Source organism: Ammospiza caudacuta, chromosome 4 (assembly GCF_027887145.1).
Source record: "Ammospiza caudacuta isolate bAmmCau1 chromosome 4, bAmmCau1.pri, whole genome shotgun sequence".
In the NCBI taxonomy this organism is placed as follows: Eukaryota; Metazoa; Chordata; class Aves; order Passeriformes; family Passerellidae; genus Ammospiza; species Ammospiza caudacuta.
This window is the reverse complement of record NC_080596.1, coordinates 1304838-1331058: the sequence shown is the minus strand read 5'-3', so window position 1 is coordinate 1331058 and position 26221 is coordinate 1304838. Positions and strand designations below refer to the sequence as shown.

The 26221-nt window shown below is 36.0% G+C and overlaps 1 protein-coding gene across 1 annotated transcript in view; it reads left to right on the top strand.

The window, feature by feature from the left end:
• Positions 1-26221, top strand: part of GALNTL6 (polypeptide N-acetylgalactosaminyltransferase like 6) — a 418612-nt gene that overhangs the window by 141165 nt on the left and 251226 nt on the right. Inside the window, exon 2 of the mRNA XM_058803958.1 lies at positions 15073-15181. Within this exon, the coding sequence (XP_058659941.1) occupies positions 15073-15181 (109 nt within the window). The remainder of the gene's footprint in view (positions 1-15072; positions 15182-26221) is intronic.

The following is a 26221-nucleotide window of genomic DNA, read 5'->3' as shown; positions in this document are numbered from 1 at the left end:
GACATACAGCTCCTTCTATTGATCCATAGAGCTGAGTATTTGTTCAAGAATTAGCATCCCAATCCCTGTTGTCTCTTTCTCCTTAGAAATGACAAAGAACAAGGAAAAGACTACTGCCTTGACTATGTCTCAATGTTGTTCCTAATATAAAACATTAAACATTCTGTTCCTAATTTTAATCCCCAAGTGGGTTGGAGATTGCCCCAGCTCTTTTATTAGATCTTCAAATACCAATTCTCATTAGTCCATGGATCTCAGTCTAAACCCTGGTCTTTGTTTTGTGTTGCCTCAGAGGAGCAGAAGGTGCAGTTCTATGAAATAATGCAACTACTCCTAAATTAGCAAGGAAATCCTTTTTGTCATGATGGATTCTTGAATTTAGCATTGGTTAGGTTCACAGTGCACTGAAAACATTGTTTTCCATGCTGAATAATATTGTCTCGTGCTTATATTTCTCTCCTTATTTGCTTTAATTGTAAACACATCTGGGCAAAAATTAGGTTTTGCTGCTGAGCACTGTAGACTTAAGATTCTTAACTAGGGATATTAGATACTGTCCTAGTGAAGTATCTACAATAAAACTTTAATTGCAACTGTTGTTCATAATACTTCTGACAGTTTGATCGTGTTAAAAGCTTAATAAGATTTGCTTGCACTGTGAAATTCTGTTTGAGAAGAAATCTGTTCTGTAGATTTGCAGTTAGTATGAATGCAGGGGTGGTGGTGTTTAATTTAGTAACAGAACTAAATCCTTTTGTTTTCCTTCTGGTAACATGGTTCATGCTGAGCACAGTTAAGTGCACAATTTCAGTTTATTCCTTCTTCACCCCGACTGGGTTTGGTAATTCACCTGCAATAAGAGTTTTAACAGTCTTTACCAGTCTAAACTCAGGGAGCAGGTACAGATACTGATACCTGTCTTTTGAAGGTACATGTATTGGTTACTGTAAATAAAGTGGTAGATGCTGTAATGCAATAAAAATACCTTGTTATAGACCTATCTCCAAATTTAATTCTGAGATATTTTACAAATTACTGTTGAGCTGTTCATATTTTCTTGTATGATATGTGTGAATGATATTTTTGTACGGTATATCAGAATTGTATGGTATATCAGAATGATAATAGAAAAGATGTCTATCAGACTGAAAAGAGAACACTTAGAAGTGCAAGTTTTCAGTTAAATTGATTCTATTGATAGCCTTCAGAATGTGCTGCACTAGGCACCATATGCTTGTAACGGATTTTTCAGAACTGCATCCTTGAATACACCTTGGAAACAGTTCTAGTTGTGTTTAAAGTTTAGGAGATCTGTGACTTTTAGGTTTTCTTTTTTGTTGGTATTGTCTATGGAACATCTAGTGTTGAATTTTGCTTCACTATATTTCTGCCAAATGTCTCAAAATATTGCCCAGGTTGTTTTTATTTTTGTAACTAGAAATTTGTAAATTTGGCATGGAGGAAAGGAATATCTGCTTTTATACCTTCAGGGAGGGGTTGTGTGTATGAATAAATGATAGAGGAAGAAAGGTAAATCATAAATATACAAAAAATAAGCAGTCACTTGGTTGACCTATGATCTTTTGCTTTCCTGCTTATTCTTAGATACTTCTTTCCTTGTATTTTGTGTCTACTGTCATGCAATCAGGGCATATTACTTAACCTTTCTGTGTAATCCCTGTGTGTCTGGGTTTTTGCATTATTATATTTATATCTATAGACATCGATGTCTGCAGAACAGGAGTCATGGAAGGAACAGGGGAGATCTGGATGCAGCTATTACTATGATTTTGTTTGTACTTATGAATTCTTCAGTTTAAGGTTAGTCATCTTCCTCCACAAATTAAGCTCTCAAGTCACTCAAGAAATACTTGTCGACTCTCCATTTGAATATTATACATTAATAGAACTATGTATTTAATTACTTCCCATTTCTTTGTGTTTTACATGAAAATTCTGCTTGTGAAAATGTGTATGCAGTTCTTAAGAGCCCCTTTAAAATCAGATTTGCTTGAATTACTGTTTTTCTTCTATTTTATGTTCTGGTTCATGGTAATTCTGTGGTTTTGACCTTTATTAGCTTCCCTTGTGAACTTTCTTTCTCTGTATCCTAGTTAAGTCATAGCTCTCTGAAGTTTCACTTTAATATCTCTGTACCTGAAAACTCATTAATGTTTAATATTCATAGATGAAAATTGAAATTTAATGTCTCCATGGATTCTAATATATATTAAACTGAAAATTTAATGTGTTTCCTTTTAGACTCTTCCCCAGATCAGAGGAATTTAGAAGTTCAGATTTTTTTCAGTATTGAAATATCCAGCTAAGAGAAGAGGGAGACTAATAATATTAATCCCTGTAATTGTAACAGTCATCAGTAAAAAGTCAGTTTTTTAAAGAACAGCTACTTCGTGCTGGTAGCTGTCATAATATAATTTTTCCTCTGTGTGTACATGGTATTAACGGCCCTGCTTGTAGAGAGAATTGGTCTTTTAGGGAGCCCTGGAGTTTGCCTTGGAGCCGCTGAAGCTTAGCTGGGTATCATCTCTGCTGGGGAACACAGGGACGCTGAGTTCAGCTAAGGTGGTGTGGAGGGAGTAAAAGTGTTTTATGTTTATGCATAGAGACTTTGCAAAGGCAGAAGGGAGACTGTCCTGAGCTCCCAGCCAGGCCTGGTGAAAGCCAGCCTGCAGGCAGAGGAGAGCCTGCTGGGATGAAAGGCCGGGGCTAGCTGCTCCTGCAGCTGGGACCCAGCCGGAGGCTCTGCTGCCTGGGGGCTGCCCCTCGCCCAGGGGTCATCACAAGGCTCTGTCACACCCTGCTGCACCTCCTGTTCTCAAGGGGGACAGTGTAGTGACATCTCCCCGGCCGCCGTGCTTTCTGCAGCATTTAATGGCTCTTGAGCAGACTCCGTATGAATTCCTTGCTGCAGTGCTACAGGACGGTCTGCAGTACAAGATGTTTATATGTACTAAATAACATTAGCATTCTCAGACTTTAAAGGTGATATCTGTAGGAGTTGTGTGTATCGACAAAAATTAGGATGAACATATTAATTTATGTAAACACAAATTTAAATACCTAGCTTTGGACATGGGATAGGTCCTAGTTCTTGAAAAACTGGACATCTTAATTAACTCAGGAAGTGAACTCACATTGGAAAACATTTGCGTTTTAAGGAGGACTTTTTCAAAATCTAAATAAGTAGCCCACAGCAAAAGTGTATATAGATATTCTTCCAAAAGAACTACGGTAATTAAATTTAATGCTCATCTTCATTGGTTGTTGTGGGTTTTTTAAAAAAGGATTTTATGTTTAAAAACTTTCCTCATAGCTCCTATCAATTTGGAGTCCATACAGTACAGGGGGGCAAAAAAATGAAGGTCAAATCTTTGAAGGTGCATTTGAGTTACAGTAGCTTACACTGCTCAGTGATGTGTAACCTTCATTTCCTACCAAAAGAGTGGGAGACGAGGAATTAGAAATTAAAACTCAGTGTATCAATCAAAGCTGTTCACCTTACTTTAATATGCTTTTCACATTCTGGCTGTTGATAAAATTAGATTTGACTAATCACAGTACTCCTTTTAGTGAAATATACTGTGATTGGTTTTTTAATTGAAAACTATTGGCATAAAATGGAAAGGTCGTCTTAAATGGCATTAGACAGAGGAGATCATCTGTTTGTCCAATATCAACATTTTTGGTTCAAAGAAAAAAAAAAAGAGATCATTGTTTGAATTTGAAACTCTCACAAATCTTCCCTCCTTTTACTCTTGTTTATGGGGATGGATTTCTTTGCATATGTGAATAGTACAAGATGTGTTTGATCAAAATTGCCAGTAGTTTGGTAGTCTTAAGTATATGAGTCCTGTTGAATTTCAGTGTCATTTTAGGTTTATAACATAACTTAATCTTGACTATCTTAATTATTTATAAACATTTCAGTCATTTGTCTACTTGAATTAAGAGAATTCACTGCTGCTTTGTAAAATAGTATTAGGCTGAGTAGGAAATATGAAGTATTCATGAAGCACAGCATGGGTATGCAAGGCTATTTTATTCTCAGACAAGGAAAAAGCATGTTACAGTAAATAACTTAATCTTAGTTATTTTTAGGAAATGTAGCCTCCTGGTACTTGTCTTACTTCTTCATCCATTTAGTAATCATGTTTCTTGTTGGTTTGTTTGAGGGTTTTAATAAGCATTTTACACTTGCTGTTCTTAGCCTTATCCAATTACTAACAAAGTAATGCTGTTCTCAAAGTTTCATCTGTTTCAGGGTCAGCAACAAGAAGTTGAAAAAATAAGAACATTTAATCTAGGAGAGAAAATAATTTTCATGTTCATAAAAATGTAGCTGCTAGAAAGGAAATATGTTTTTCTTGTCCCTGGTGAAAAGAACAAAGAAATTAAAGGCCTAAATTATGGAAAGTAACGCAGGTTAGATGAAAGGGGAAATTTCCTAATTGCAAGAATAATGAAGTATTGAAGGAAATTGTCTTGAGTGCCTATGCAATCTCTGCTATTGGAAATCGGCAAGGGCAGATGTGATTTAGGCATACCCAGTCCAGATTTGAGGTGGGGTAAGATTATACCTCAAAGGAACTTACAGATGCATTTTTATGATTCTGCAACTGATTGTTGAACTTCACAAAAAACATCCTTTGAATTTTCAGTAATAGTCAATTTATTTTGGTGTTATTAATTTACCTGTTCTTGCAATTGACTAGATTAATTGAAAGCTGAGCCAAATCTAATCTGGTTTAATTGGTAAGATATTTCTTGTATCATTTTGTTATTGTTCCATTGCTAGAAAGTAAGAGTGAAAAACTTTTACTCACATGAAGGGAGTATAATAAACAGTGCTATTTTGTAAAATCCCCCTCAATTTACTTAAATTTTGGAGTTACCTATAAAAAGGATGTGTGGGAGTAGCTTGACATAAGAACTCTTACAAAAAGGTAATGACTGGGGGACTGAGTATGTAAAAGGTATGGGGCTAACTAAGATTGAGAAAGCATGATTAGACCTAAACAAAAAAGAAAGTGAAAATCCAAAAAAACCCTAAAAACTAATAATAGTAGTAAAAAGAGGTATGGTTCAGACTGGAAAAAAAATGCGATATACATGCAACCTGACTTTACATAGGGAAGTTTAAACAATGTCTTTAGCTCAGAGCTTGGGAACTGTTTTAAGCAGATGAGCCTCAGACTTCCATGACCATCTGTGAACATGTAGAACCACCAAAAATTTTAGTTCCTTTAGGTGCAAACTTCATTATGCTGGAAGCACGAGGAAGACTGCCTTTGGTCTCAGTAAATCTGCATTGAGTTCGCGCAAAGCACAGAAATTGTCATGCTTCCAAAGACCTTGCAGGAGGTCTTCTTATCAGCTTCGTGTGAAGATGACTGAACAAGAATGCAAACCTGTCAGCCAGTTTAATCAGCTTGTTTTCTGCAGCCTGTGCACTTGGTTTGAAAATCTCTTAGACAATGGAAATTACTACCCAGTACCCACGTAAGAAAAGAATTCTGAGAGATGGAGTAATAATGCATATGCTGCAGCGTCAGAAAGCCTGCTGATAAGAGTGTTTTCTCCCATTTGTGCACATTAGCTTAAGGTCTTCCTTAAAGTCCAAGATGATAATTCTTTCTAACATGGGTTCATTACTTTAGTTAACTAAACATCTTTCTTAAATCCAATGTAACAAAAACTGCAAATTAAAAAATTGGTTATTAATGCCAGAAGTTGAGTATTCTGCAAATCGGTGCCTATGGAACATGAATTTTGTTGTGGCATAGATCAGCAAGAAACATTAGAAATACTATTCAAAAAAATGAGCAGACAACTACATAAAATAAAAAGTCACTGTATTTCACCTGTATGCAGAGCTGTTTCACTGTATGGTCATGCAACTGTAGAGATTATAATTTAAAGCTTTTTAAAATATTTGTTCAAAAGTCTTGTCCTTTTTTAACAATTAAAAAATCACTTCTGGAATGCTATTAGCTTCTACATATACTTGGAGGTGTCAAATTAAGTTCTGCCTTGTGTTGTAGTCAAAAATAAAGAATCATCTATCTCATTGCTATAGAAAATTATTTTTTGTAACAATTTTTTAAGTTGTGCTACAACATTCCAGGTAGGAAATTTGGCTAAAGTTAGTTTCTGCATCTGACCTTTCTCTTACAATGTTTCTCCTATATCAAGAATGTAAAAAAACCAAAAAAAAAAACCAAAAAAAACCAAACAAAAAAAACAAACCAAAAAAATAGCCATTTCTACTGCAAATATTGATCAGTAACAATAATTGGTAGATATCTTTTTTCCTAGTATTACTGGGTCAGCTGGTTTCAGGTTTGCTGCAAAGCTGTTATCAGTTGTACCACAGAGATTTGAACAATGTTCCAGTTATGTTGCAACTCATATTTTTAAAAGAGGTGCACCGGAGGGGGGAAAAAAAAGAGAAAGTTCTTCTGAAATTATTCTTGTTACCTCATGGAGCAACACATAAGTTGAATTTTACTCATTAAGGGTAACTTAGCTGTAGTGAACATTCTTCACTGTTTTTAAAATCATTTTCCTGAGAATCTATTACTTTTATAATAAAGGAAATGCAAAGGCAAATTATATCAGAAGTTATCATAAGAAAATAAGATTTTTAATCACCACTGAACAGATAAAGCAAAAAATGGATTCCTGCTTAAAACACCTGACATTTGAATCCTGATAAAGCAATTTTTATGTTAAGTTAGTGCTGTAGCCAACACAAAACAGCATGACAGCATAGTAAAAATATAGAGACATTTTTCTAGACTTCAGGAAAAATATGTATATGAAGAGTCTATTAAGAAAAAGCACTGTCATATCTTTTATTCAGCCTTTTAGAAAGTAAAAAATTACTAACAGTGGGGTTCTTTCCATGAACATAGGGTTCTGTTATGATTTTTGTGATTTGGTGGTGTGTTGGTTTTTGGTTTCGTTTTGGTTTTTTTAAGGAGGGGAAGGCTGTTTGCATAAAAGAACATAGTTAAAATTTTCTGTATCTATGTGCCATATAATTAAACACCTCAGAAATGTAGCATATAATAAACTCTTCCAGGAGTCACTTGAAGCCATTGTTTGTATTGTTCATCAGAATGGTCTTAGAAATCTTTTTTGGTTCTAAACCAACCAATACTGGCAAAAATCCTGCTGAGTTTCTTCAAATCCTAGCAAAAATCCTGCTGAGTTTCTTCAAACCCCTTTCAGGTCTTTTGATGTTAAAAATAATTTCTGGAAAAGGTAGTTATTAAAAAAATGCAGCCTTAACATGATTTCAAGTATGATGTTTAAACTTCCTGAAAATTAGTAGTCCAGTGTGGATGCAGGCTCTTCTGCAAGCTGACCCTATTGTGCTTCAAAAAGTCTTCAGTTGAAAAGGAAGACCTGGAGAAAGCAGTACATGGTCAGCATGGGCAGTATGTATTCATTTAGGTCCATCATAAATGCTCATGTTCCTTGAGTTTGGTTTCTTTTCCTTGAACTGGGAGTTACACAAGTGAAAATAAAACAAGAAAATACAGGTTTAGGTGTTTTAGTTATTGAGCAAATCTATCAGCAGCTTAGGTCCGCAGGTAGAAAGAGATGGGAGTTGCATGGTCTGTGGAATATTTTTTTTCGTGATTTTATTTTATTTTATTTTATTTTATTTTATTTTATTTTATTTTATTTTATTTTATTATCATTCGAGTCTAGACTCTACCTCCTGTCCTACAGTCAGCTCAGATTGTGTCATTGGAAAGCCAGGGTTTGCTCCCAGACTTTGTGGGTCACCTTTGGCAATTCACGATGCTTCATATTCAACAGATATGGAGTACAAACTCCTCTGGAGTTCCATGCTTATGTTTTAACTTCATCTTTTTTGCTGCAGTTTTGTGACCAGAAATATATAACCATAGTGCAGCAATAACAGCTTTTTTATACCTGTCTATAAAAGTCTCTGTAGTGAAATGCTTGGGGAGCTTGGCATTTTCTAAATAACATTATTAACAGCTTTGATTTGGAATTGATGGCATGATGCTACTGGATTGTCCACGATAGTCTAGAATCTGCAAGCACAAAAAGTGTGGTATAAGTGTCTTGAAAATGAAATAACCTCGAGTCATTCAGATGTCACAGACTAAATCAAGTGCTGCCCTTTTTTTGATGTGTTGGGCTAATTATTTCTACTAATGTAAATGTCAGTGCAATGAACACTTATTTGCTGTGGCATAGCAAATAAGTGGCACAGGAAATCTGAGCATATGAAGAAATTCATCATGTCCTGAAGTCTCTATTATATGGCTTCAAGCCAAGGATATGAAAAGCAATTCAGATACACATTTTTTAAAGTGTTTTAAAAGTACATAAAAATGGAGTAAAAATAAAAATAAAAGACAGTAATTATACAGCAATGTATTTTGATTTTTTCGTTCTTTTTGAAATATTCTAGCTTTAGAGCATTTACCACCTTTTCTTGATAGCAGATAGTCCTCTACGTTTTACTGGCCGACCTTGGCTTCATCATCGGTGCTTTTCTGATGGGCATCAGTTTTGGCAGGAGTGGCTGCCCAGCAGGAGAGCAGGACCAAGGGGAGCTGTCTGTGGATGCCATTGGGACCTGGGTTCCCCCTCGTGCAGGGCAGCTGCTGCCCACCCCAAAGCCTGCCCCTGCAGGTGCTGCAGCCACTGCTCCCCACCTAGAGGGACAGAATCCCAGAGGAGGACCCAGACAGGAAACATGTAACCTGGAGCTTCAAAACTGTCAGCTGATATTGCTAGGCCATGCAAAAATAATGCCTGCTCCTGCTATGTTTAGGGAATATTCATGGTAGATTCAAATTGCTACATGTGATACTTTGATTTTATGGTGATGGGAGCTCCACAGGCACTTAAGGGCTGTGTTGTACCTCTTCCCTGTGTGTGGTACTTATACACAGATCTCAGTTCAGATAAGGGGCCTTTTTTGTTTTTTAGTCTAACATTGAAGAGATACAGGAAAGAAGAGCCACACAGGCAGCGTTCAGAGCTTAAACATAGAAAGGAGTAGAGATGAGATAGTGTGATATTTGGGGTTTAGACCTTTTCCATTAATCAGGTGCCTTACATCAGCACATCATTAGGGGAAATATTTTTGTTTTCATCATTAACATCCTCACCCATTCACTGCGCTGGAATGGATTTTGTTTGAGTGCTTGACTTCAGATTTGGCTGCCATAGTGCTAAGATTTCACTTTGACAATGTGATAAAATGTATCATAATCAGTAAAAGGGGAGATCTTTCAAAATAAATTTTTTCATTACTCTTCCAACTGCTGGGGACAAAGCTTCAGGAGAATGTCTGTCTTAATATACTTTTGATAATACCAGAAGAGAAATTTGGTAAATGAACATATTGTCATTTTGCAACTGATATATAATGAACATATGGTCTTACACCCAGTGACGCCATTCGTTAAAAAGTTTTCCTTAATTTTATTTTGATGAAGGAAGGATTTTAATTGCTCAGTGAGTTCTGGGTTTTATGTTATTGTCTTTTTTGATCAGAGTAGTTGATCAGAGCTTAGAGTCCCGAGAATGATCTGTGTTAGAACGGTACAAAAAAAGTAGTGAATTATGTGTTTTACACAACACTATTTACAAACGCTATACACAAGCTCTTATTCCAAGAACAAAGAGGAATCAAACAGTGGTTATTTTTATGCTTCTCCTGAAATATCCTCAAAGGTGTCTAAGTACTTCTTCACCACCTTTATTTCCCGTGTGTATCTTTTCCTGAGTGTGAAGAAGTGCTTACGTCTAAATAAGATTATTTCTTAAAATTCATTAAACAATTGGAAGTGGTTATGCTGATCATTATATGATGTTTTGTTAGTGCAGTATTCAATTATATGTTGGTGTTTAGTAAAATGTCCCTAGAGCTAGTGAGCAAATCTTCAGGCTCAAAGTAAATCTGTAATTTCTGTAATATCTTTTTTTTTAAAAAGGTGCATTTCCGTTGATATATCCTCTTCCCTTGCCTGAGTCCCCTCTAATTGTCTGCCTCCACAGAGTGAAATTAAAAATAAATGAATTATTCAAAGAAGGCACTTGTTTCTTAGTTCAAGCTTTCAAATGTCAAAGTAGAGAAGCTTTTTTTCCCTCTCTGAGGGATCTAATAGTATGTGAGTGCGTTTTTGGTAATAGCTCTATTTTTTCAGCTTATCATGTTCTCTGTAATTGAACCAGATGTTAAGTCTTCTCTGGAGGAGAAGAGTCTTCTCAGTTTATGTAGTACCATATCAGTCTTTCATCCCAAAAGATTTGAGGTTAATGTGAAAATGAAATAGTAAGGCAGATGCTGTATGTAATGTTCCTGTAGGTGGGTAATCTCTTTTGGACTGAAACACTTAAAAACGTGTAATTCAGAGGCACATACTACATGTAACAAATGGTTGGATGATAAATTGTTGTAGGATTTTTTTGACAGTCAGTCAAAATCCAGCACTTTGTATGCAATGGGATATTTGCTGTTGTAGTAGTTCTGCAATGATGAAAATGGTTCATGACATCAAGGGTAAGGGCTGTGAGGACAGACTGCACTATTTGTGGGTGATGTACAGAAATGTTTTGGAGGGGAAAACCCTGAGTATGTTTCAGCTACTTAGCTGAGCTGGTTTCTCACCCATAAGTATTGATATGTCAGTAAAGAATACATGTAAGCTTTACTTTTGTGTTAGGATGAGGTACTGGGGAGAAGTGGGGCAGGTGTGCCTGAGTCTTCTCTTTTCTTATATCTTGGTTTCCACCAGAAAGAAGCCTGACTTCATGTGTAGGAAGGAACCATAATGTTCTGAAGTCATGCTTTCCATTTCTAAGGCCCTTATGTATACCAAAAGACTACTAGTGCTCTTACATGCACATGTACAACTAACACCTCACATTATCCATGAAGTGTTGCTGCCATTTAATTACATAAAAACCCAGGATATTTCAGAATACCATGTCTCCTGTGATGTATGGTTCAGTAATTTGCCTACACAGAGATAATAATCCTTGATAAATTTTTTCTTTATGGATTGGAACCCAACATGATTTTGTTATTTGTTTAAACACCCGAACACATTTTTGTGCTGAATTCATTATGCATTTTATAATTTGATCTGTTTAAACATTACCCCTAAAATGAACAATTTCTTTTGTTGCCTTCTTTAGCATTTGTACCAATGTGTTGTGGTTAATTTTAGTTCACTTGAGTCGATCAGTTTGTGGTTAAATATGTGTTCAACAGAAATTCAGAATCCAGATTTTTTGGCACACTCCATCTTTTGTTGTCATATTCACCAGCTCAGAACTTGTCATTTTCAGATGGGATGTAGAGTTGTATGGGTTTTCTTGTATGCATTTTTTCAAGTAGCAACACTTGGTGGTTATTATCCAGCCATTAAACCAGGGAGTCAGCCTGTGTATAACTAGACCAGACCTGCTTCTAATTTGATGCAAAACACTTTAAATTGTCAAGGCAGCAAAATGGATGGAGAACTGAAAAAGAAAAAGTATGTAGGGAGAAGACAAATGCTAGAGTTATTTTTCTTTTTTTTGTTTTTTCTTTTCCTTCTTCCATAGCTAGAAATTATTTAGAAGTGGGACCTCTTCCAGTCATTATCATTTGGGTAAAAGAGGCATGTAAGCATACTTAGAGTTTTACAATGGAGCCTTTTAGCAGTTTTAAAAAATTCCAGAAACTGTGTTTTAAGGTCTTTCAAAATGTGATTTGTTTACCCTTAGGTAGAAGTGAAATGCTCAAGTTCTTTTGTATCTTGTTAAACAATATAGCAACTTGGGAAAAAAAGGAAAAAACATCCTTCAGTTGCAGACAAGGGAGATATTTAGTTGAGGGACCAAAGGCAGTTCAGAATTTTTCAGTGCTAAAGAATCACAGAAATTCTAGGTTGGAAGAGACCTTTAAGATCATCGAGTCCAACCCATGTTCTAACACCTCAACTAGATCATGGCACCAAGTGCCACATCCAGTCTTTTTTTAAACTCTTCGAGGGATGGTGACTCCACCACCTCCCTGGGTAGATGATTCCAGTATTTGACCACTCTTTCTGTAAAATACTTCCTCCTTAATTCTAGCCTGTATCTCCTTGGGCGCAGCTTGAGACTGTGTCCTCTCGTTCTGTCTGTTGTTGCCCGGAGAAAGAGGCCGACCCCCAGCTCACCACAGCCACCCTTCAGGAAGTTGTAGAGAGTGATAAGGTCACCACTGAAGAACTTAGCTTTTGCCAAAACTCTTGCTCTTCCCAGAGAGTTTGTCTGGACAGCTCAGCATTCCTTCCTAAGCCCTGTTTCATGCTCACTGCACAGGTGAAATTAGTGTGTGCAGAGTGAATTTTGTGAAGTCCAGTCCCTGTAGGGGTCACAGCACTCAGATTGAGGCGGTGCTGTCTGAATGCTGGTTTTACCAAGTGGCACACGAGGGCATTCTATGGAGTTCCCTGTACACTGAAAGGATGTTAGTGCTGAAAATCTGCTGTGGTACAATGTGAGGGAGTTAAGGGATTTATTAAAAAGAAATCCCAGCAATCCAAACAATACTCTCAGTAGTTACACCAGAACTTCTAATGGCACCAATACAGTGGTTTGTTTCCTGTTTCCTCTTAGGGCAATGTTACTGTTCCAAAATATGAGCCACAGCAATACTTCCATTAGTTTTTGTCTATCATATGATATTTGGATTTATCCTTTTGCTAGATGAATTTTAGTGGATAGATTTATTTAACTATATTATGCTTGCAAGAGTCTCCTGGTACATTAGACTTGTAAATTCTATCAGGTAAAGTAGTTACATGTAATTAATATTTTTAAAGAGTAATGGCATCAGAATGCAAATAGATAACAGGAAACCAGCTGTAAACTCTATCCTCAGCGTTTTTTCAGTGTGCTGCAAACTTGCCATTTAAATAACTACTTTTAGGGAAAGAACTTAGCACAGGAATAAAAGGTCACAAAAGTAAATTTTATCCTGCTTTTGATAGTTTAAATTGTTGTTCATTTTTGGTTCCAAGTGATTCACACCAGCTGTGCCCATACTGAGAATGGTACAAGTTTAATTGACGTGAATCTGTCTGGGTCTGACTTTAATGAACCAGTTACTGTTTCAGAGTAGATTATTTTAGATATTTGTGCTTAAGAATCATGATTAATGCTGTTGCAGCCTGTGTTCTACCTTATGCTTCTGACTTTAGAACCCAAGAAATTTCATATTGCTATTAGAACATTAGCCTTGTTTGAACTCAAAAATTATTGTAATTAATGATTTCATTTTAATAACACGAAAGGTTAGATGTTTTGATAACCTGACATGTTTTTATCAGGGTGTATTAAGTTTTTCAGTTCTTTTATGTGTGAACCTCTGACTTTTATCATATTTAAATATGTCAACAGTATTCTTGGAATATGTCTGCAGAAGTGGTAATAGAAGAATAAACAAACCAGATTGCAGTTTGGCATTATGTAATATAAGTTACCTTTAATACTAAAACTTAAAAATGTAGGCCATACCAGCCAAGTGTGATGGATTTTCCTCAGTATTTCAGGGGTTTGTTGGAGAGCACTGAGCTCACGGCACTTTGCCCGGAATATCCAGCATTCTCAGCTGACCCAAAGCAGATATTTTCAGCATAAATCTTTGCCAGCCAGGACTTCTAGCATCCTTTGCTTGAAGGTAACCAGTCATGCCTGGCATTCCTAACTTCTTACTTACAAATCCAAAAGCCTTTGAAATCCAGTTTAAGGATGGCTTAGCAACCAGATCCGCATCATGTAGCTTGGCAAATATTTGTCCGTCCTAGAGAAAAGAAACCCTAACTAAGCACGCTGGGACAGTCTCACTTGGAGTCAGTGAGTGCTGTCCAGGTCTGTGCAGCCAGTGGTGTAAAATCAGTAAGAGAGTACGGGTGAGTCCAGTGTTTATTGGGTTTACAAACTTCACACATGAAGGGCAAAGCTTCAGTGTTAGACAGGCATGAGATTTTTGTAGGGCTTTCAGTGTTTCCTAGTAGAAGGCTGATCACATGTTTTGTCCCTGGAACTGCTGTTCAAGTGTGTTTTCTCATAACTTTGAGAACATTTCTAGCATGCATTTCATACATGCCTTTTGTTCTGGACAACTTACTGATTTAAACCTGTAATTAGCAGAGCTAGAGTTTTCATGTTATTCTTATTAGCAACGAATCTACATTTCATGTACTTGTAATTGTACTTTTTGATTCTTAATTTTCATAAAAATACTATCTTTTAGCAAAAAGAATCAAGAGAGCTCTAGGAACTCCAGGGAGAGCTCTCGGAAGACAATCTTGCTTAGAAGCTAAGCAGTTTTTATCTTTACCCAGAATTTGGAGTTTGGAAAGGAGAAGTCAGCTTACCAACTACACATTGTATGGGAGTTTCTTTTCTGGGTATTCTGTGGGATTGTGTTCTGGGGTATTTTTCCCCTTACTGCTTATTGTGAAGAGCTACAGGATTTGAAGGTTCTTTGAGAATTTCTTTGCTCTGGGCCTTTGATGCAGTCCTTCGACCTTGTGTGAATAACAATAACTTTGTAGCAGCTATTAAAAAAAAAAAAACTAGCAAAAGTAAAAGGGGAACATTGTAAAGTGAAGAGTAACTACAACTCCAATCTTGTACAAGTGATACTTTAAAGAAAAAAATCCAAGTCCTTCATGTGTTGGAGGATAAGGCATTTTTGATACCTGTTCAGTTTGAGTGGTCTGTTTAATCTCCGTGAGCTTCTTGCCAAGCAGTCATATTGGAACACTGCTGAAAAGAGAAATGTTAAGCTCCAGACGTTTTATATACTTCAAATAATTTTTTGACAAGAACTAAATTTGCTGTGTATTCTCACAGTATTTAGAAAAATAACTTCATTTATCACAGTAAAGTTTCAGTATTTGCATTGAATAAGCTGAGTATGGCTGCTGCCATGTTATGAGGGTTCCTCTGTAATAACAGGAACCACTTATGTATGTATATATTTATTTGTTTGTTTATTTACTCTTTTCACAGACACTTCCTTTGGGGCTGGGAGATGGACAGCTCTTTACCTGGACCGATGGCTTGAAAAGGAAGGACTGGCATGATTATGAAAGCATTCAAAAAGATGCTATGCGTTCAGGTATACATGAGTTCAGAACAAATTGAAGTGGCTTGTTTACTCATTCTTTCTCTCACTGTTTGTTCTTTGTGTCCTTTAGGAGGCATTCCTAACAGCTGTTTTTTTGATTGCAGCACTGTCACAAGGTCATCATGTTCCGAATTAAGAGCTCAGACCAAGCACAAATAACTTATCTCTGAAAGTAGCCAGTGACAATGTGTTCCCTGATAGTAACTATATAATGATTGTACAGTCAGCAAAAATGTTATCAACAAATTATTTTCCCTGTTGAAGTCGGTTGTCAGATTTTGACCAGAGTGTTGGTTTGCAAAAGGACATGTTACAAATAAAGCCAAATCATCCTTAAGTCGATGAACAAAGCCAAGTTGAATATCTGTAGCTACCAAGAACCTTTGACACGTCTACCATTCGATCCTTTAGTCTTGTTAAGCAACTTCATCTCCTTCTGACAGTCTACAATTATTTGAAAATGGGAGAAAATTGTGTTTGCAAAGAGACTGAAGGACACTTTGTTACAGTGAGTAATGTAATTTTAATGTACCTTCACGTGCTGCATCCCATGCGTGCAGAGAGTATGGTTTGTGTTCCTCTTTCTGTCATCAGAGCATGTTCAGATTTGAATTCTTCTTTTACAACATAATATACAACTATTCAACATAAGATGAATTAAATTAGAAGGAAGGAAGAGAAACGGCAGTTGAATTACGCCTTAATCAGTGTTTGAAAGTCATTACTTTACAAAGGCCAATCTACTATTGTAAAAGAAATTATGCTGTCTTGATCCCACTGTCTTGAGACAGCCAAAACTTCCCTCAAAATATCTCTATAACTGAATCTCGTTGACAGATTCATAAGACTTGGTAGGTACTTAATTTTACAGGAGCCTGAGCTAGTAAAATATGGCAAGTGTATGTTAATTTTTTAAGCTATTCTCTTTTGAATCTTGATCACTAACTAAAGAAATTATCCTTTCCTCCCACATGTGTTTAGGAGGTAAAAAAGGTAGGGAGGAGAAGCAAATTATTCTTGGCAATTTGCTGTGTTCCAAATTGCTACATGTAAAATGACAAATATGTAAGAGAGAATGTACAAAGTAAAAGCAGCATGTATGTGGAAACTTGCATATATGTAAGGAATATAGGAACGGATATGTAAGGAATGGTTGGAACGGATGCGCATGGATGCTTTGGCAATGTACTTTAATTTCTAAATATGTGATGTGGACCCCATATGTTTTGGACAATAACAGTAATATTTATGATTGTCTGATGGCTAGCTTTAGGCATTGCCAGTGTAATGCAGGCCATTGCACGGAGTTGGCTGAGAAACTGAAGAAACGTGTTATGTAGCTTTGTAATTCCCAGTCCTAAACCTAGCATGATGACTCTAGTTGCATGTGAATATTAAGATATTCTGACTTATTTACATTTTTTATTTCACCATTTGTTGAGTTTGATATTTGAGAGCGATCTTTTAAATAATTTATAATTGTCATAATTATTCAGTAGATTGAAATACCTTTTAATGCTCTTTTCTTTGAAAATCAAAATATGGTAATAGAAATGCAAAGCTAGAGCATCTCAGTGCACTGTTTTGGGACATGCTATGTAATTTTTCTTCCTAATGACATTAGATGAAATTATTAGGTAAAACAATTAGTTAAAAACTAATAGTTTTAGCTATTAATTAAATAAATAGTTTTAGTGAATAGTTTAAGTAAATAGTTAACTATTAGTTAAAAATCTATCTGAAAATATGGTGTGAAAGGACTTCTCAGGACATTTCAGGAAAGGCAGTCAATGCTTGTTGTACAGAAAAGAAGAAAGGAGTGAAGTATTTTTTTAGTTTAGTCTGGCTGTTTATCTGTAAAGCTTACAATTTCCTAAGCACTGAGAACGTGAATTTCATGATTTCTAATTATGGAGAGGTACTAGTTTCTTAATGACTGCTACTGTTTCATGGACAAATATTTTGATCCCTCCCCATTCCACAATTAGAACCCATGTTTCTGAATTTGGTCTTCCCTCTTGACGTCAAGAGTAAACCCTTTTGCAAGACATGCAGAAAAAAAAGGTATTATTTCTATTTATTTTAAGTGTTTGTTACTTAACATTTTTTTTAGCATGGTGGTACTAATTGAGAAGGTACTTGAGGGGAAAGATGGAGAGGAAGGCTGTACACATAGAAAGAACTTAATTTAAAAGCACTTTTGGAAGTCTTTGTAAAGACTTACAAACCAGTTCTAACAATATTAGTTGGCTAATCTTGATAGAAAAATTCAAGATGATGGGGAAATGCTGTTGTGTTGCAGAAGGACTAATTGTTACACTGTTGGTGGGACAGGGAAGTTACCTATTTAGTTGCCAGTTATCCAAGCCCTGATTTGTGCAATGTCAGAAATTCCTTTCCTATATAATGGCTCAAATATACTTCTTATAATCTTATCAGTACAGAATAGATGTAATGAAATGAAAATTAAGTTATTCCGTCAACCCAATCACTTCCATTCTTCTCTGAATATTACTTTGTCATTAGCTCAAAACCAGTGACTGAAATATAGCAAAAGAAAAGCAAAAGTTAACCTTAAAAAAAAGATTAATTCTTAAAACAGTTGTGATAGATACATGGGAAGGAAGGAAAAGAAAGAAGTTTAATTGCTTCCATTTTCTAAAGTGAGCCATTAAGTCAGTCAGATATTACAATGGAGTGGGAGGGAACAAAATAAGCTAATCAGAGAAACTGACTTTATTGGAGTTTATAAGTCATGCCAGCTTTCTGACAAGAAATCGGAATTTAAAATAAGACCTAAGACCTGTTTCTATTAATTTCTTTTCCTGTGGGAATACAACTGATGACAGGCCTTGATGAATAATATGCTTAATTTGCATTAAAAATATGAGAACTGTAAACAAATGCAAATCCTACATCTGTCAGTTTTTGTTTTGGTAAGTAACAAACAATGTCTTCTGTATATCAGAAGAATGACCTTGCTCTGGGTTACAGCGCGGTGCGTGAGTGCAGGCTGCGGAGCAATGACCCAGGTAGCTCCAGGGTGTGTGTTAGCCCAGCTACAGCAATGCCTGCTGGCTCGGGGCACTGCCAGTCTACTGTGTCTCTACAGAGGGCAGACATCCTGCATGCTGAGCTCCCTGGCTTTGCCATGAATCAGTCGTTGTAGTTGCTGTTTCTTTGTTTTATCGGGGACTTCCCTACTTCAGTTGTACAGGGAGGACTCTAGGGACGTTGCCACCAAGACGTCATTTCAGGGTCGTGGAAGCTGCTGTGTCTGATAGCACTGGTTTTCTGTGGTCTCTGTGCAGAACTAGGAGTCTGAGATCCCTCAGTGCTCCCATGAGGGATGAGAGTCACAGGAGAGAGCCATGAAAGCCTAAGGTATTCAGAAGCATCCATGAGAAGACATGATGATAGTTTCACTTCTATCTTTACGTCCTGGGTAGTGAGAATGAAAGTCCTCAAGAATCAGTCAATGTCATTCATTCTGAAAGTCTGTCCTTCATTTCTGAAAGTTATTTTGTCTATTTCATGCAAGAAATTCTCAGCTTTATCACCAATTACAAGTAGTAGCAGTAATGATGAATTGCAGCTCTTCTCAGGCAAGAGGAGGGATTCATATGTGTGATTGTTGGGCTTTTAAAGAAGTGCAGATTGAATGTTTGTGTTCAAATATCGTGCTGTTTCTGATCATGACAATTTGTTTCTAACTACTCGTGATAATTTTTTCAATGTAAAGTGCTACAAAAGGGTAACAGATTGAAGAGCAAAAGGGAAAAAAATAAGGTTTTATTCCTGAAAGCATGCAGTCAATTCTATCAGTGATATTAATGGCTGATAAGATGTACTTAGAAAGACTATATACTGCAAGTGGCTTTTGTTTTCAGTTTTTATTCTTTAAATACAGTCTTTGATTTTTTCCTTTATAATGCTTTGGAGGTATTTTTGTCTGATTGCATGTGTATACTGAAATAATTACATTCTATGAGGTGGACTGAAAATTTAGTGTAATAAACTAATTTCTGAGGGAATGTAATATATAAGAAGCTATGTTAATATAAATAAAAAAAACCTTTGTCTTCAAAAGAAATCAGCTAAGGAGTAGAGTAAGTGGCTGTCAATATTTTTATGTTTGACTGTTGAGCCATTTTGGTCTTGTCTGCTAATAAGATCTCGAAGGAAAAAACCTTTTAGAAAGTACTCTCGTCTATTTAGAAAGCTCGTGTCAATTCCAGCAGTTACTGAGCCATTTGCAGTCTTTGTTCCTTCTATTTGTACATTTAAATAGCATGTGGAAGCTTTGTGGGGAGGGAAGGAATGAAGGTTGTAATTCTTTCCTGTATTCAGTATTGTCTTTACCTTTCTGCTTCTTCAAAATGTTACCTTGACTGGGAGAAGAGGATTTTAAAGATCTTGACCTTTCCATGTCTCAGTGCAGGCCTTTCATAGAGATTAGTTCTATAAACAAACAGACAGTATGTTCTCTAGTTCAACAAACATTCTTACAGAATAGTTTTATAAAGAAGCTAAGCGGAGATGTTGAAAAATAAGTGACCTGTACATGTTTGGGATGACAGTGGAAATAGATTGGAGCTCTGTATTCTTGGCATAGAATGTCAGAAGGCAAAAGACACGAGCAGCTTTGTACAGTAATAACAGGTAGGGAAAAGCTGAATTATGACTTCAGTGTCACTTATATTCTGCACTGGTGATCCTTTTCCATCACTTCTGCTCAAATATTTGGTTAATCCGTATAAAAATTTTAAATAGTGCCCATTCTTAAATTCTAAAGAACTTTTCAAGCCTAGTGCCAGAGTGTTTCTAGAAGATATGAGGCAGAATGATACAGAAAGCAACATTAATTGCGATTTCCTGTTTGGTATGAAAAAATCAGCTCTGTGATACTTATATAGATGCAGGTAATAAAATTTCTGCAAGAAAATAAATGTATACTAAAATACTGATTTACTTATGCCGTATTTTATATGGAATTATGCACTGGAATTTTTTCAGCATTATATATTAAACAAGTTTACTAAATTTAATTTAGGTCTTTGAACTTGCAATTCCTTTAGAAAGAATTTGAGAATTTGCAGTATAATTGGAACTGTAGTGGTAGCCAAGGTCTCAATAAACAGCCATAACTTAATTGTTCATAGCATTAATCATGAATATGCTTCATGCAGTTTACAATGTATTGTTTGTAAAAGAGAAAAATGTTGGCCAGTTTATCTTAATGCAAGTCTAACATGATTAAAAAATTCTGAACAGCAATGTTAATCATGGCTTGTCAAGGAGACAGCACATAAAGGATGTATAGTATGAAAGATGGATGCAATCTTCTGGAGTTACATAAAGTGTTTCACATATTAAAATGCGTTTGCTCCATAAATAAAGTGCTGCAGACTGTGATCTGATTCTACCACTCTTAATGGTCTGGATATCCTATCGAAAACAGTGAGATCAGCCTTTAGCTGGGTGCCAAGCATGATAAAACTATTATACTCTAAAATAGTGATTTGGAAAGAAAAATGGGATTTTTTCAGTAGAGCCTTCTTTAAAAGTTTAAACCCTGATAGCTCGAAAATACAGTTTGGTGTTTTGTTTTTTTTGTTACAAGGCCTTAAGGTTTTCTGTGGATAACTATAGACTGACTTCCCCAGTTAGTGAAATGGCATATCACAGTATTATTTAAGCAGTAGCTCGGGTACACGTTTTCGCTGGATCTCAAGTTACAACTTACAACAGTTACACTGCAGAAGAAGCTGGGAAGTATAAGGCTGCAGTTGTATAGAATTTGCTGCTGTCAGAAAACTGTGTACATGATGGAATTAACTCTTGCCACTTAAATCTCTGAATAAAAACAGTTTATAGGAAGCTGTAAGTCAGAGCCAGGCTTCTATTTTAAAGCACAAAGTCTCTGTTGCCTTGGCCAGATATGAGGCCCTTTTTGTGGCTGAAGTAAATGTGGTTCTTTCCCTGTTCTTCCCTGTCCCTGCCCCCTGCCACACACACCCTTTGGAAACTCAGTTAAACTATTTAAATGTAATTGGAAGGCTGAGTTTTAAGACCTACCAGGGTGACCAAAGAGAGGGAAGCAGAGTTGATAATATGACTCCTGTTATTTAGAACACTGAAAATTATCTTCTGCATGCTTTTCTGTGCTGGGACTTGGCATGTTGATTTTTACCTTGATAGGCAGGAAGAAAATTGTATTTCCAGAAACTTGGTGATAACTATCTATTGCCTCTCACTGTATCAGTGATACATATTCTTGAATGAAACTAGTATCCAGAATTCAAGAAGTGCTCTCCTAGAAAAAATGTTTAAGTTACTAGGTTGTTGTCTTTCACTGTATTTTTATCTGTGTGGGGATATGTGGTTTCAAATCCTTAACAAACCAAAGTTTACTCTCTAGTACCTTCTCCTATTGTATCTGAATGTTGATCTGAGTGCTCACGCAATTTTTAAAAGAAAGAAAGAAAGAAACAAGTTAAAACAAAAACAGAACTAAAAGAAAAGAAGCAGCACATGCCATCTGCTTGTGGTAGTCCAAGTACAGTATTTCCTGTTGTGCATAGCGGTGAAGATCTGTCTTCAGGGACTTAAATCAGTATTAGTGCTCAGGAGGTGATATTGGTGAATGTATTTAATGGGTAATACTTGGGGATTTAACAGAGTTGCTGTCTTAAAAAAGAAACACGACTTGATGAATTTTGTGTTTGGGTTTTTTTTGGGAGGGAGGGTATGAGAGGGCCTCTCAGCTAAAATGGACCTTTTAATTTGGCACTTGCACTCTAGAATGATAGTTCATTTTTTGGCTGTTAGGCATCTTTCTCTTTGTGCTTAAACATTTTCAGGGCTATCTAAGTAATATTTAGTAGGAGTTCCATGTAGATACTTGGCTGGTTTGGTTCTATGTTCAGTTGTTTTTTTAAGGAGAAGTTTTGTAGTAATTCTGGAGAAGGGATTTTTATCTGCCTAGTCTTGAAAAACATAGGGCTCATTTGCAGAGAGAGTTTGGAACAACCAAACAGCTTAGAGACCTTCAGGGTAGACCTGTCTGTGTAGAAAAATGAGGAGAGCTCTACAGACCATCTAAATTGATTTTATTAATTCTTGTGATGGGTGTAAAAATGATCGAGTTTGTCAGTTCAGGGCAATTATTGCTTGACTCAGTGGAACAAAGACACGTTGCTTAGTTTGCTGTGAAAACTCAAATACAGAGAAGCAAATGTGGTTACATTCACAAAAACATTTTTGGAATTTTGTTTTTAGCCTTTTGGTCTTCAAGAAGTCAAGATGCTTGGGATTCCTGAAAAAAAAGCCAAACCAACCCAATAAATAGTGCCTATGTTCCTGTCATAGCTTCTTTCTTTCTTTTGAGGATGTGAATTAAGCTTGCAAGTACAGAAGTCTAGTATAGTTATCTCAATACAGTTTATGACTGAAATATGTGTAAGGTGACTTTCTTTCTTTTCCTTCCTGTTTCCATTAAATAAGCTGACAGAGGAAAATTATTGCACTGGTGAAACCATTTGTCTGACATCCAGTGAGTATATGTGAAAAGGCAGAGATGTATGATTGTTTTGCTATAATTTGCTTTATAGACACTAGGTCATCAAATTATGCCCTATAATCACTGCTTCTCAAGGAACAGAGCTACCTTTTGGATGGGATTGTGTAACATAAAGTTGTCTGCCCTGCATGCTTGCAGTGAAGTGTTGTCTAGGGAAATCTGTCCTCCTCTTAATATAAATAAATTAGAAAAAGAAACCACATTTCTAGGAGTGACATCTGCAAACCTGTGTGACAGTTCTGCTGACTGCAAGGTAGAAATAAACGTCTTTACTTTTTTTTTAGCCAATCTTGATTAAAAGTTCTGCAGGTGATGTTGAAATTTAAATAGTAAAACTTGCTGGGAGTTTCAGTGGAAAAATGCCCAGCTTTAAAAAAAATCAAGATGCATATTTAAGTTTCATTATAGGTATTCTTAAAACGTGGAAACAGTCTTTCTCTTGAAGTTTCTCATTAAATGGTTTACATTTTTATATTTTTAAAAGACAGCTGAAGTAATTTCAGGTTACCCTGACCATTACTTCTATTTTACATGCTAAGTAATTGGATACCTTGTGATTGTTTTGGAAACCACTGTGAATGTAAATGAGGTTAGTTTTGCTTGCTTCTTGCGTTTTCTTTCCATGCCAGTTTACAAATGATGAGACTGATGTGAAATACAGTGAGTACTGGTGTGTAAAGTGGGGAAGGAGTAGTCTCCAGAGGGCAAGTTGCAGACTTCCTAAAAGGATACTGAATTTGTTGTGCTCCCAAATCTTGAGTACTTCAAAGATTTCTTCATTGAGAGAACAATCTATTTCTAATATTGTCACACAAAAAAAGAAGCCTCTAAACTAATGTTAGATTATTTGCATTTTTTTCCAGCGTACTTTGTTCCCAGCTTTCACTAAATTGGTTGTACTATAAAGAAATCCAAACTTCCTGTGCCTCACAAAAAGAGTGAAAGCTTTGAGTAGTTAAAGCTCTGGAGGGCTGGCATTTTAATTAGCTGCTGTTAATGAGTAAGTTAAGCAAGTTACTAACATACTGCCACTTCAGCCTGGTATTGAAATTACTTCCCCCCCCACCCCCCCCCGGTTTGTACAATCAACAACTTTTTAAAAACTGTAAGAAATGGTGTTAAAATTAATGTTTTCACCTTTTTTCTTCTTTTTTGGACGCGTCTGAAGTCATCCATATAAGTTTTGAGACCCTGAGCATTTCTTGGCAATAAGATAATTTTTCTCCAATTTGAGTCTGTTTTACCCATGAGAGCAGTTAGTGATTGATCTCTCCCTGCCCTTATCTCAACCCACAAGCCTTTTATTATATTTTGTCTCCCCTGTCCAGCTGAGGAGGGGAATGATGGAGTGGCTTTGGTGAGCACCTGGCATCCAGCCAGGATAAAATCAACACAGTAGAACATCAGTTTCTAATCCTTTGTTGTAATTTCTCTCACTATTGTAAAGGTGTTGGTTTACTATTTAAGCAAGTACAGGAAAAATTAAATTTTAAATATATGCAGAAACATTTTCTCTAAGTTAAATCACATGACATGCAGAGATGAATGAATAGCAAGAGAACAGACAAACAACGTGGGTTTTTTCCTCTGTGGAAAATGTGAGGTGTGGTGATTTTTTTTCTTTCTGCTTTTCTAGTTTTAAATATACCTGACAAATTTAATGGTGTAATTTCTGGTAATGCATCTGAAACAAAACCTACAATTAAAGGAGGTCTCTGATTTACATCCTATTCCTCTGTTACCTATGGTTATGGAGGGCTGTGAATTCTTGCTCTCTTAACATGGTTGCTAAAGATTTTTCTCCTCAAAAAATGGATTTATTGAGGGGCTCTTGATCATACAGCCATAAGTAGAATTCAGAGTGTTATGTGCTGCATAAATACATCATAAATCTGCATAATGGCATTTAACTTTTTTTTTAATTTTCTCAGTAAGAAAGAAATTTTTAGGGACTTTCTTTATATACACCTGAAATTTTGAGCTGTGTACATGTGAGCCTTTGGGCTAGTACTTGACACTTTTTTCTATCTGCGATAAAATTAGAAAGTATTGTTTTGGGTCAAAACCAAAATTTTTAACTTGAATGTCTAGCCTTTATTAATTTTTGTCAAGTTCTATAATTTATATAAGATTTGAAAAAAAAATACTGCGATTAAAAAATTTTGGCTTCCAAAATTTTTTTTTGTTTGCTTCTCTTAACCCAGGTATCAACAATTTTTTTTAAAAGAATCAGAAAATACTTTTGGCTGAATCCAGACATCAGTTTTCAATAAGTTAACTTTTTCAGAAAAGTTCACAATGGATATATTGGGTTCCAACTGAATTGTGCATAAATGTGGCCTTGGAATAAATGTTTAGTTGTGTTCTCTAAGTGTTAAGTTGTCCTTTTGAATAGAAAATATTTTAAACTGATTAGTTGAAAATTTGTTCAGATCCTGGCTGAAGGTGGTTCATGAAGTCTCCACTTCTGCCTCTGCATGATTCTACAGCATATACTGACTGAAAATTTCAGTTGACTTTAGTACAGGAAATTTGCTCAAATTTGGGTCAGGCATTTGAAAAATAGTTGGAATTTATTAGACTTGTATTATTCAAAAAGATGTGAATTGATGGGAAGGGAGGAGAAGGGCTGTGGAGAGCTGTGCTGAGCTCAGAACAGGTCAAGCATTAACTTTAGCTCTCCTTACCACAGCAATGTCAGTCAGTTGAAAGGCTCTTCAAAATAAAAAATGCATTTTAAACCATTTTAAAAACCATGCATTTAAAAATGAGTGATAAAAGGCAATACTAACAATTGCAGCATTAGTATCTTTTATAAGAACAAGGAAGGGCAGTGGCTGGGAAGTGCAGTGATAGGAAATATATGGAGCAGTACATGTAGTATTGAAAGCTTTCACAAGAGTAATGTGTCTGATTTGCCAAAAGAAAACATGAAAAAAAGAAGGACATTGAGATTCAAAGTGCTACTTTGGGTGTGACAGAACAAAATGCATTTTCTTCTAAGTGAAGCAGAAGGACTTAGGCCGGCCAGTCCCAAGAACTTGGCATCACTTATCTCAGTTGTTCATCTGGGTTTTGTATTGCTTGCCTTGATGGTAATTCTTATATCTCTGAATTTGTAGGGGTGCCTGTTTTTTATATTTTCCCGAGTACTTATTTGCTTACTCAGCTTATAATGTATAAATCTGAACAGACCAGAAAAAGCAATAAACCATTTCTGTACTACCTGAGAAACTTGCAAACACTGCTTGCTTATTGGCATTCTTCTCAGATTTGCAGAAGGAATAAGTTTGTCCTTGTCACTGAGTCACCATGTGGGGAATCAGATGGCTTAGTTCTGCTTCTTGGGTCTGCCTCAGGCTTTAACTGTGAATATTTACTATCTCCATATGTAAGAATGGTTATTTTATATATATATATGTATGTATATTTATGTGTTTGTTGCTGGT